General features: G+C 39.3%; 1 protein-coding gene across 1 annotated transcript; it reads left to right on the top strand.

Moving 5' to 3' along the window:
• Positions 1–2,079: 2,079 nt before the first annotated feature.
• On the top strand, positions 2,080–5,742 carry LOC111236261 (ADP-ribosylation factor-like protein 4D). Its single transcript, XM_022764931.1, has 3 exons — positions 2,080–2,207; positions 2,939–3,668; positions 4,781–5,742. Exons 2-3 carry the CDS (start codon positions 3,225–3,227, stop codon positions 4,943–4,945), a joined length of 609 nt encoding a protein of 202 aa, XP_022620652.1. The 5' UTR covers positions 2,080–2,207; positions 2,939–3,224; the 3' UTR covers positions 4,946–5,742.
• Positions 5,743–13,468: the final 7,726 nt, after the last annotated feature.

Raw genomic sequence — 13,468 nt, 5'->3', positions numbered from 1 at the left:
TCAGTCTTTTATTTTTAATAAATTAACAAAACACTCCAAAAACTTGTTTTTGCTTTGTCATTGTGGAGTATTGTGTGTGTAATGAATTGAATCCATTTTAAGATGAGTCTGAAACATAACAAAATGTGGAAAACTTGAAAGTGTCTGAAAACTTTCCGTATGCACTGTAGTTTAGAAAATGTGTGATAGGAGGAAAACATGGAACTATTCATTGGGAAATAGACAGAGAAATATAATATAAAATATGCAATCAAACTTAGAACATAGCATCAATTATAGTACAGTAAATTCACACCATATACAGTAGATAAATATATATATACACACTATATGTGTGTGTGTGTGTGTGTGTGTGTGTGTGTGTGTGTGTGTGTGTGTGTGTGTGTGTGTGTGTGTGTGTGGACAGTATCAAAGTGAGTGAGAGGTCTGTCATTCTATCTGACGGAGGAACAAACTGTTTTCATGAGTTGTCAGAGTCAGATGAGAAATGCGTCAACATAATGAGAAAACGTCTTTAGTAGTGAACTATGTGTGGATACAAAAGAAGCTTGTACAAATACAATGAAAAATGCTAATGTGTGTGAGGAAATTATGAACTGTTTTGAGAACTGCATTGAGAGAGGTGAGAATGATGGTTAATGGTTTGTGATGTGAGAAGTGCATCAAAGTGATTGAGAAAAACTGTAATAATTCTGTTCTCCCTACAAACACAGCAAAAGCCAACCAAATTCAGCAACAGGGGCTGGTTTCACAAAGATATATTGGACTGGTCTCTAGTATTGGTGCAGTCTTCATTTTGGATATAGATCAGTATGATGTTAGTCAGACTGTTTGACAAAAATAAAGACTGAATCATTTTAAGCCAAAAAAAAAAAACATTAGACAACTTACCTGCAGGGGCTGATTTCACAAAGACAGACTTTGACTGTGGCTTAGATATAACAAATAGTCAGACTTCAGACAGTTTGAGTCCATTGCACATAGCAGTTTAGTTGTTGACTATCTTAGGCCAGACTGTGGGACAATAAATGCTGGGAAATTTAAAACTTAAAAAAAAAAAGGCCAAACAAAGAATCAAGCCAACCAAGTTTTACTTTGGGAATTCAGCGAAAAGTGAAAAAATAAAAAGAAAATTATGACTTGGAAAAAAAATCTCTGCGGTCTCTAAAAACTCTTTCCCTTATCATTGCTCTCTTAAGCCAGACTTTGGTACAATGAATTCTGGGTAAAGTAAAACCTTTTTCAAATTAAAAGAACGGCCGACTGTTGAACTGCATCCAAGTGCTCAGCTTCATTAACCCCAGCAGAAAATGTTTGTCTTTTGGTAGAATTCAACAGTTACAAGGAACGTGAAGAGTAAAAAATTTTTTAAAAAGTCAGATTTTTTGGTCCCTAAAAACTCTTTCCCTCGTCATTGCTCTCTCCATAAAAATGTTAGCAAACCACACATTATGAGCAATGTTTTCCTGATTTGTTTTTTTTTTGTTGGGTGCTACTGCTCAGCCAGGAGTCACTGATTGTTACCATGGTAACATTGGTCTTAGGCCTGAGATAGCCGATGAGAAATGAGTCAGTCTTTATTTTTGTTAAACGGCCTGACTTGTATTAGACTAATCTATTATCCAAATTAAGCCTGACCTAACACTACAGACCAGTCTGAAATATGGTCTTAGGCCTGAGTTACCCTGATTAGGACTGGCCTAACACTACCAATGTTACCACTGTAACAATCAATGACACCTAGCACAACATTTTCTGCTGGCGTAAATGGAGCTGATTGGTTGAATGTGGTTCCTCAGTCGGCCATTTGTCTTTATTTACCCAGAATTCATTGTACCACATTTTGTGCTTGAATGTGACATAGTTACATAATTAAAGGAGTCTGAAAATGAACACGAGTAACTCACAGGGAAATGACAGTAACATGACCTGATGCTGAGTTTTGGACCGTTTTCTCCTCCATTATCCAGTCCTGTCTCTCTCTCTCCGTCCCTCCCGCCGATACTACGTCAGTAGTGGGGGTTGGTCGTGCTCTTACCGGGCGCTGCCGCCTTACTGCCTTTAGTCGTTGTAGAATAACAGCCGGAGTCGCTGTGCGAGTCTGTCGGGATTATTATTATTTTTCTAATTAAAATTCTTTTATTATTAGAAACTTCGTCGCACGTGAACAATGTTGAGTAGTTTAAGGAGCTCGGGAATTCTGAAAGGTGAGATAGATTAATCATTTTAAACCAAAGTGAAAAAAAACTACGTTTGTTGACTTTGTTGTAGCGCGGAACCAGAGAAGGTTCCTCCGCGAGGCATACGATCAGAGAGAAGGACTAGTTTTTGTCGATTTAACTTCATAACTACATTAAAACTTGATCCCACATGTGTGGAAGTATGTGTTTTTTGCTTTTGTTGGTATTATGTTATTTTGCTACTTGTATTTAAGGTAATCACGTATTTGTGTATGTTTCATGTATTTAACCGAGGTTTTATAAACAGGACCTGGTCCCAGTTTGGGTAAGAGGGTCCCATTAGACAGAACAGGCGCTGCAGGATTTCACTCTGTGATCCCTGTTTTTCCAGTTCTGTGTAGGAGACAGATAGAACCAGAGAACACCGCTGATATTGCCTACTGCCCCGCAGCCGCTCATCATTCACTGCAGTCTGAGTCAGGACAAAAGCATAGCTACCAGCAGTTCACAACAACAGCTCCAGTCAAGCATATCATTCCATAGTGTTTCAACCTTTTTAATGATTGTTGCTCTGAATTTATAAAAGAGTACATCCTAAATTAATTTTTTAGAAATTAAAAAAAAAAAGCTTTTTGGATCTATCAATCTGTTCCTCTGTGGTGTTGCAGTGGACTGGAGCTGCACTAAGTTGGCAGGGCTTCTGACAGCCCAGTGCTTTGTTAATACTGCTGACTCATGCTTTCCTTTTTTATCTCCAGTTCCTCAGTGACTGCTGCCGGCTGGCTGTCCCCCAGTATCCTCCCACACCAGACTTTGAAGTGAGGCCAGGAGTGTGAACTGCTCCCCATCTAAAAGGACTCCTCCCTGCCCCTCTTGCTACCTTCAAAGCCTATCCGGACCCTGACACACATGTTTTTGGCTGCCAAGGACACACAGGGACCCAGGAGAACAGGAGTTGTGGGATTTTAAAGGACCATCCACCAAACGCAATAATCTGGTCCTTTACATCTTTAGAGGGATCATTCTACATTATTGGACCTAAACATGGGGAATCATTTCACAGAAATTGCCCCCAACACCCCTTTCCTCCCCAGCTTCCAGTCATTGCATGTAGTGGTGATTGGTTTGGACTCTGCAGGGAAAACCTCTCTCCTCTACAGACTCAAGCTGCAGGAGTTTGTGGAGACAATCCCCACCAAGGGATTTAACATGGAGCGGATTAAAGTAGCCATGGGGAACATCAAAACAAACACCACCACGTTCCAGGTGTGGGACGTTGGTGGTCAGGAGAAACTGAGGCCCCTCTGGAAGTCGTACACCAGGAGGACGGATGGGCTGGTGTTCGTGGTCGATGCAGCTGAGACAGAGCGCATGGAGGAGGCCAAGGTGGAGCTCCACAGGATCACTCGGTCAGCAGAGAACCAGGGGGTGCCCATACTGGTTTTGGCAAACAAACAGGACCAGGATGGAGCCATGTCAGCTTCAGAGGTAATAATTGTAACATGAACAGTTTGGTATTGCGGTGATGAGCATTTTCATTACTTTCTGATCCTTTACAAGTAGTTAGTTTTACGTAGGTCTAGGTGTTATGCAGTACTAAGGGTTTTGTAGAGATATGGGGAGGAAAGTATCACATCAGCATCTGAACCAAAACCCAAGCACTGAAAAATTCAAACAATACTCAGTCCAAACACTGAATTGCAGAATATCAAGAGAAGGGATGGTTGGTTTTATATTATATATTATGGTCTTGGCTATTACCAAGAAAGACCCTAACCAGAGAAGAATAATCTATAGCTGAACCTGTAGCATTAGAGTTTGATCTCCTGGGTAAAGTTCAAATGATTTTCATCTCCCCATCTCCGTGAAAGTTAGTGCAGATGACAGATTATTTTTAAATTGAATGCTTTGCTCCTAAACCAAAAAAGTACTTTTAAAGATATGATGTAACACTTTGTATTTGCCAAAGGATTATCTCCTATGGGTGATGATTATGGCACCAGTGACTATGAAAACCATTATATGGAATATTACTGCTTTTCTCCCTCTAGAAACAAAAGAATGATAAATATATTTCTCAGTCCTGAGCTGGCAGATGTTTGTGTCTAGGCATGCAACATATAATTGTTTTCTCTATTGTTCATTCTGCTGATTGGCTCATTAATCCTTTATTCTATATAATATCAGAAAGTGATGAAAAATGTCACAATTTCCCAAAGTCCAAGGCTTGGTTTGTTCAACCAACAGTCCTAAATATCAAAAATCCTAAATATATTCAGTTTACTGTCATGTAAGATCAAAGGTCAATAGTGCAGAATGTTTGGGCTAATCTTTAGTCATCTGATAAAATGAAATGGTTAAATCTTGCAGAATTAAGAAAACACATACTTACATTTAAAAAGATGAGCATGAAATCATGCTTTAAGACGTGCTATTGGAAAATTACAAAGCCATTTTCTATCAATGAAACCAGTTCATGTCAGCAGTTAGTCATTCGAACAGTGAAGATTTGATCTTCATTGATCATTAGTTTAGAGGGGATCACAGTTGCTTGGATGAGTGTCAGGTTGTGATGGCTTCCTGTCTGGTCTCTGTTTCAGGTGGAGAAGGTGCTGGCCCTCCATGAACTGAGCTCATCCACACTGCACCAAACACAGGGCTGCTCAGCACTGGATGGTCAGGGTCTGCAGCCTGGCCTGGAGAAACTGTATGAAATGATCCTGAAAAGGAAGAAGATGCTCCGACACAGCAAGAAGAAGAGATGAAGGGGCGGCGGGGTCATAGCAGGGCTTTCTGAATCTCTGCTTGTCTGAGGACCTTCAGTCAAGTCTGTGACACTTGTGCACTGTGGGTGAAACCAGAGGAAGCCGTACAGTCCCTAAGAAATGTTGCAATGTTTCCAACTAATTTCAAACTTTGGCTCTCCTCTGTGCCAACTGTTAACACTGTCTTTCATCTGTGTGGACAGAGCTGCTTCCTTTAGGATTGTGTCTTGCTCCTGAGCATTCCTTGCTCTCCTCATCTCCAATACTGAAAGGAGTGCAGCGGAGAGACAAACAGCTCCAGGAAAATCAGTGCAATATCTGATGAACACTCACTCCAACATTGAAGGATATTTTGTACAAACATTTAGTTTAACAGGCCTGAGCCGGGTCCTGGTTCTGGTTCCTCTCACCAAGTTTCAATGTTACACTGTAGTATAAAACTATGTTGCATGATGTTCGCCCAGACACCTGCTCCAAAATATTAAGCAACACTTTTGTTGATCAAAACCAGACTTTTGTAATTATTCTGGATTAGAAACTGCCTAGTGTTAGACTGCTACTGGGACTAAATTGAAGTCCCACCAAAGTGACATTTACAGACTGACGCACTGAGACTGCTGAGTCCAATCAGGCAACAAGTTAGTTTGTCACTCTTCACCAAAGTGGTTTGTCACAGTCGGGTGTATTTCAGGGTTGGATGGATGGTTGGTTGGTCAGTTCAAACAAGGAATTGTTTTTACACTGTAAATATTGTTTTGTAAAAATCAACAAATTAATAAATTATTGAGCAACTTTGACACTATTTTGTGGAAATTAATTTTTTATCTGAAGAGTTATATTCATCCCACACTGACCTCTGACAGCTGAGAACTTTGCTTACTTGAGTTGTAAGAATGATTTTTGTAACTCAATTTACAGCATCAACTACTGCGTTGCCTAGCAAAATAGCATTGGCAGCCATTCTGGAGTATACATCTCCACTTTTCTGCTGTTAATTCTCTAAGGTGGCAGCTGTTTGATTTATGGAGTTTCATATTGATATAGTTTATTCAATTTGGAATTGAAATGATAAGATGTATGCACAAGCTAAAAAGAGCCTGACTTCAGTTTATTGCTTGCTTTCAGAATGGTTCACACTAGGGCTGGGCAAAACGATTATTTTTGTAATCGATTAATCTAGCGATTATTTTTTCGATGCATCGATTAATCTAACGATTCATTTTTTTGATTCGAATTCGAATCGATTCAATTCGATTATTTTCCCATTATTTGACTTATATAGCAATTTACATATGCTAATTTATGTATCTCAATGAAAAAACACAAATTTCTTCATTCCAACATATTTCTATTGTTTTCACCAAAAATGACCATATTCCAAAATAAAATTCAAGTAATGAAAACAATAGTGCAATCTGACGTCAGAGGTAGCGTTTAACAAAAAATAAAATGAAATAAAACTTTCTTGTTGTGCAAGAATCAAGAAAATGTTATCATCATAAAATCAATAAAATATAAACAGCAGCAGTGTTCTTTTTTAACTAACAAAATATAAAGTGCTGTTCATTCACAGGAACATACACTCTGCCTTTTCACTCAAGAATACCATGTGTAATGTAGTGTGTGTCTATGTGTGTGTCTTGATGTGCTGGTGCATCGCCGTCGTGCTTTTATGATAAGCCATCTCCATTTTACACAGCCGACAAACGACAGAATGGCCTCCTTTTACGGAAAAATAGTCCCATATCTTTGAACTATGACTTTGTGTTCTACATTAATGATGGGAATACCGGCTCTTTGTGGAGAGCCGGCTCTTTTGGCTCGGCTCACTAAAAAGAGCCGGCTCTTTCGGCTCCGAAGTGGCTCCTCAGATTTTTTGTTACTTAAATTCATTTCTTACCAAATTATGTGTAAAATGAATAACTAATGTAAAAAAACATAAAATATAACATATGTATAGTATGTATATGGCTTTATTAATAAACGTAACATAACTTAAAATATACATAAATAAATTTTAAATAAAAAAGACCCATTTTAATTTGTGAATAAACACAAAATCAACTAAACATCACTCAACAAAATATAAATGAAAATGTGCAACCATGTACAGTGAAAAACAAAACACAAAATGCGAGTGTCTGTAACCCCTCCCCTCCCCCCTCCTGCTCAGTGTAGTCACACAGACGCTGCCACAGCCACACATGTTGACCAATGCGGTTTTAAAAGACAATTAAAAAAAAAAAAATCGCTCTCGATCGGGAGCCGGCTCCCGTCGTTCACTTCAAAGAGCCGGCTCTAATCCGGCTCTCGTTCGCGACCGACCCATCACTATTCTGCATTGATCAGAGTCAACTGACTCGCTGGTATCGATACTGCCGCTACTTGCTGCCGCTATTGTTTGTTTTCAAACGACGCATCGACGCACAGTTTTTGCGTCGACGTATTTTTTGCGTCGACGTAATCGATGACGTCGACGCGTCGTCCCAGCCCTCGTTCACACCAGGAAACAACATTGCATATACGCCAGGTAGCAGGCCCAATTCTAGACTGCTTTGATTGTGGGGGCATTAAGAGATCACAGATCACTAACTGCCATACTTAAAAACTCATTACTGGTGTACTCCATGAATGTTCTTTAGGACTGTAAGCTATAGCTGTTTTATGTTATCTAAAATTAAAGTCATAGAATCTAATAATAAATGAATAATGTATTTAATTTTAAACCCACCTCAAGGACAACTTAATTTTTTTATATCTAATTATCTATTATTATACAGACTGGGATAAAATATCTGCCCTAATCCAACATATTTTTCCGGTCTACTAATGAATTTTCTATTTAAATGAGACGCTACAATGTAATTAGAAATGTCATTGTCAGCCACTGCTGCACTGAGTGCTGTCTGGGGGTACAGTGCTTGTGAAACTGGGTTGGGGATCGGGTTGGATCGAGCTGAGGAGTAGTACTGTGAGACGACACCATATTCCTGCATCTGTTGACTGCAGCCCTTTAACAGTGGCGTTGGTTTAACAACTAGAAATAGGTGCATGGCAACAGAGAGAGGTTTTTGAGAGAGGAATGTGTTGCCACTATGTGGTGTAAAACTGAAGTTAGCTAACAGAAACACACATGCAGCTAACTAGCTAAATCTGAAAGGTGATTGCAAATGATTGACGATAAATAATCACAAAAATCACAGTATGCAAATTGCCAAATAAATCTCTCAAATTTAGAGATCAAATTTCATGGATTCTCAAACTAAAACCAGGTTATTCTCATGGGAGTCAAGTCACTGAGTGCAAGCACAGTAGGCTGTTAACCAGACAGTAGTGATGAAGTGAAACGATAGTGAAATAACTGCTCTGCCCGCTGTATCCAGTTTTTATATGGCCAGACCAAACAATCAGATAGAAATAATCTTTGATCATTTGAATGTTGCATATTTATAACTGGTCAAATCGACAAGAATAAAATAATATACTTTTTTTAGCTATGGGATGAAGTGGGACGAATTAGTGAGGTAGTCAGGGCATTTGGTGGGGCATTGCCCCCCCGTGCCTAAAGCCTGTGCCTTAAGCTGTTTCTTTAGTCTTTATCTTATGACATCATTATCCCCATAAAACATTTTTTCCCCTTTTAAAACTGTAACACAGTAGCATTTACTCATTTTAATGGACTTTCTTTGTACTTTTACATGAGTATATTTTTTATACATATTTCCAAATAATTTCTTGTAACAGTAATCTTGTACCCCATAGTCATTTATTCCACTGTACCTATGTATGTTTAATTACCAGTAAGTATTTTATTGGCACCTGATTAAACTGATTGATTAAACTGTATTGCACTGTAAATTTCAGGCTGTATCATAAAGTGTTAACAAGCACTACTGCTTACACTGCAGCTGTAAATACATAGTGGTGTTGAATTTATTTTCTATGTTGGCTCGCAGCAGGCCGATGATGTGAACATGTTTGTGGTGTGCTAACTATGTCCCATCCCCCCATGCGCTTTAAATCACTGGTCGAACCTCCCCATGCTCAGTTACTGCTCAGTCAATCTAATTATCTTGATTAGAGGCTCCTTCCTGCTGCGACTCAGCAGTCGGAGCAATAAGTATGAAGCAGGATAAGTGAGTCAGCAGAATGGACAGGAAACCCTCCACATGAAAAGTCTTTAGTCAGCGAGAGCCGATTTAACTCATTCTTTATGAAATGAATGCTGGTCTGCCTGTGTTCATCAATCTGGGATATTTTCTGTCTTCTTGATCTCCTTCCTTTTATTTGTCTCTTTCCTCCACGCTGCCGTCAATAAAGCACTTCTTCTCACCTCTGTCTTTAATTTTTCCTCTCAAACTGAGAAGTCTGCCTTTTTGGTTCCTGACTCTTCCTCTCTGTCTCTCAGAGCTCTGACATCCACACTGAGCCAGAAAAAATTGAAAATATATCTCACCAAAGGAAGAAAAAGATTGTGATTCTGTGTTTTTCTGTTAATTTGGTGTTCAGACGACATGAGTGGTGGAGAACTTTAAACCATACAAACACCTGAAGGTGCTGGTGTGGACAGCAGTTGTTTTTTACATGAGTTGTTATTAGAGTGAAAAACCTTACAGTGTTTGGCAATAGTGTAATGTTATGTAATGAATGTGCCAGTCATTATTTATGCTGATGCTTTTGTTTATTATAGCATCACCAGATATTTCTTTTCGTGAAGCTTCAAAGTTATAGCTGCCTTTTCTGAGTAGCTTGTTGCACATTTGCTACTTTCAATAAAAGAAAAATATCTTAAATACTTCCACTAAAAATTAGCTTGTAGCTCAAGTCTCAAAGTAGCATCTTCCATACTGGTAAATTATACAGTTTTCTGCTGGACTACAACAGTGGGGCCAGCCCTATAATCAGAAATGTCGCTGACTGACTGACTGACTGACTGACTGACTGATATTCCACCACTGGCGAGCCGAGTACTGAGCTGCAGTCTACTGAGCAACACTGCCGGGGAACTGCAAGGAAGAGGAGGAGCGCTTCCAATACACTGAGCCTCACCTCCATTACAGCAAATAAACTTCTTTCATTCATTGTATCATTATTACTAAAGGAGGCAGAGGAATAACTAAACATAAGCACATGGAGCAAAGAGAGAAAGCATGAGAGAGGGAGGGAGAAAGAGAAGTCATCGGTAACAAGGCTTCATAGTAACAACTATGACCAACTCTACATATCAAACAGAGGGAGTTAGACATAAAGACCTGCCTCTAATAAAAGTGTGTTAAGTTCTGGAGTTGAAGTAATCCAGATGACGGCTGTGCTCTGTGTGAGAGACTAAATAAGGAACATAGTCTGTCTCGGGCCCCAGTGGTTCACCTGGTGGAAGGCATGCCATTTGGGTTTAGTCAGCGGTGGCCTGGGTTTGAATCTGGTCTGTGGCCCTTTGCTGCATGTCATTCTCTCGCTCTCTCTCTCTCTCTCCCTACCAACTACAAAATAAAATAGGAAGTGACAAAATCCAAACAAAGTCTAAGATAAAATGTATGCCATGGCAAACCATGACACTGTCTCTCCGTCTCTTTCTTCACTCCTCTCTCTCTCTCTGTCTCTCTCCCCTCTGTCACCCTTTCTCCTCTCTCTCTGCCCATGTTTTCCTCCTCAGAGCAGCACAGTAATTGTAGAAGTCTTTGTGGTTTTTGATGTGTATCTACATGTCTGTCAGGCTACCCAGGCACGATGGTTGAAGGGAGGCTCCAGCTTCATGCACCATTTCAGATGAGACATGGCTTCCAAAATAGAAATGATTGCATCCAAGACATGATGTTGTTTGCAGTTAAACCATGACATGAAAACCTCCATTCTGCACACTGAAGCAACATTCTCAAGGTTATAACTGCTCTCAGATGCATGTTGAATGAAATAGTTTCTTATCAGAAAATTGTATCAACTGACAATAGAGCTACATTGAAGCACAATGATGGAATCCAGTGAAAAACAATATATTTTATATTGTTAATCATGCAAATTCACCCCCCCTCAGGAAGGTTTACCAGAGACTGAAAGAAGGGGGTCAAAAATGACCCTGAGCATCAGCATCACATTAAACAAAGAAGATTTGTGTTAGCAGGTGGATTCTGTTACCTTTGAAAAGTCAGCTAGCTGTTTCAAATCTCTGTGTCAAGCTAAACTATGAGAGTGATGTTTATCTTCTTATCTAACTCTTCTAAGAACAGATGAGCACATTTCTGAACAGTGTTGAAATATTCCTTTAACTCTGTCATGGGATACAGTTTGAATGATTTGGCAGCATGAGATGATTCTGTCTCTTCTTAAAGTCTGTCAGGCCTAGAGGCAAAAGTCTGTGTGATACTGACCCTGTTATGGGCAACTTAAGACTTTCAAAAAGAGCAATGTAAGATCTGAAAAATATATGACATACTATTTCTCAGTTAGCAAAAGTGAACAGAGAAAACACCTCTTTTATACAATAGCCTGCATCACAGCATGTGTATCTGAAGTATCTGAAAATCCAGCTCATCCAAGTTAGTCAGATAACAGTAAGCTGGTGTGACAGCTCTCCCCTCCTCTGAGCTTCATCTTGTTCCCCATTGTCTTTCACTCCACTGGCTGAACACACTGACTGACGTCAAAGGTTTGTTCCACTGGTCCACCCCACCCACCTGTCAGCTGAATACAGGTGTTGAAAACAGGCTTCTCTGGATATACAGCAGCATCCCCCCAGGCATGGGAGCACAACACCCACTGCAGATCAGTGCATTTATTAGTTTCAGCTGTGATTCAGGCTGGTCTGGCTCAACTGACCTGATGAGATAAATCACATTTAAAATACTAAAGTGCATGATGTAACTCTTGAACATAAGAGTTACTTCACTTGATTGTGCAGTGTGACAGGTCCACTGATCACAACATTCAGGTCTTCTATTCAAACAGACAACAAGAAATCTCAGCACCAAAAAGAAGAAAAGCAAAAATGCATGTTTGTTGCATTTTTAAAGCTTTTCATCGTGTGGTGTAAGAGATGAACCCATGTTTTACACGGAAATTATAATGAATCCATGAGTTTGAATTGAAAGAATTTGTTCTGCTTGTGTGTGTGGCCAGGATGAATCTGTTTTCAGAAGACTCATTTCAGCGTATGAAATCCATTTGTGCCAGGAAGAGAAAAATAGGTCGCACATAGTTACATAAGAACACATTCATTTCCAACAGTTACATACAGCAAACAGAACCTGCTATCTTATCATTTCCATATATAAAGTCAGAATTTGACTCATTATCTTATAAGTTCAACTTTGAATATCAAAACCAGCACTTAGAATGACTTGACCTTTTACTTACCATGAGTATTTTTATCATTCTTAACTTTTATCTGTTTTTTGTCTTCCATATTGAGTACATTGTATTCACCCTACACTGTATGTGATTGTATTCTAATATAAAGTTGTAGTTCTTCCCCTCATTAATTTTGTGTCTGTGTTTTGTGTCAGGGGTCCAAACCCAACCCATATTCTAATCATTCAGATTTTCATATTTCTTTTTAATTAAGGGACAATAAAAATTTGCCATAGATTTTTCTCCATTTTTTCTGAATAACCTGGCTGGTACAACTTGTGTCTTTTGAAGTCAAAGGCATTGAACAACAACTGTGTCCCAGCCGGGTTCATCACTTTTTAGTGTCTTCTGGAAACATTTCTTTTGTTGTCAGTGCCGCTTGCAGCACGTTTGTGTATTTGGTTGTGTTGTGAGTATTTGCAGCATGTGTTGTCAAATTGATGAAGATGTTTTCTGAGGTTGTTTGTGTTTTGTCTGTTTGCATGTGCACATTTTCTTAAGTTGCACTATGTTGAGCTCTCAGGGCCACCATACTGCAGACAAACCATTTTTATCCGAAAGTTTTCTTTCTCCAGATCTCGTGATGACTTCCACAGTTCCTCTGAGCTACCATTTCTTCATCACTTTTCAGACATCAGACATTTGAAGCTTGAAGTGCTTTGATATGTTTTTATCTATGTCTCCTCTGCTTTGAAGGCATCAGTTCATCCTTCATTTTCACATCCTCAGTCAGCTGCTCAGATGGTTACTGAGGGTTAAGGTTTGAAGACTCAGAGAATTTATCTGACAATTCTTAATTACAACTGACCTGGGGCTGCCTCACAGTTCCTAATGAGTCAATTAATGCCTAATGACTTAATGACATTCTTTTACACATGCCACAGTTACTATTTCATTTCTTTCTATTTTCAGTTGATGAAATAAAAAGTAACAGATCATGAACATATGAAGAAGTTCATTTGAATGTGTGTTTGGTGCAGGGGTTGCTTAGTTAGGCATGTGGTGACAGACCAGTGTGAAGGGATGAGTCAGATGATCCTACGAGACTGAGAAAGAGAGTGCAGGTACAGAGAGAGACAGTGTTCAATCATCATTGTACACCACAATGTGTGTGTGTGTGTGTATGTGTATAGATAACTGAATCAACTTCAACAAGATAGACCGCTTCAATTATTTCTT

This window comes from Seriola dumerili, unplaced genomic scaffold (assembly GCF_002260705.1).
Source record: "Seriola dumerili isolate Sdu_G_001 unplaced genomic scaffold, Sdu_1.0 BDQW01000609.1, whole genome shotgun sequence".
Classification (NCBI taxonomy): domain Eukaryota; kingdom Metazoa; phylum Chordata; class Actinopteri; order Carangiformes; family Carangidae; genus Seriola; species Seriola dumerili.
Note: the sequence above shows the minus strand (reverse complement) of the source record. Positions and strands in the feature narration are given on the sequence as shown.

Excerpts from the sequence above, each read along its gene's own strand:
- LOC111236261 (XM_022764931.1), top strand. The coding sequence starts at position 3,225 with ATGGGGAATCATTTCACAGAAATTGCCCCCAACACCCCTTTCCTCCCC. Across the intron at positions 3,669-4,780 it reads GAGCCATGTCAGCTTCAGAG|GTGGAGAAGGTGCTGGCCCT; the intron begins GTAATAATTGTA and ends TCTCTGTTTCAG.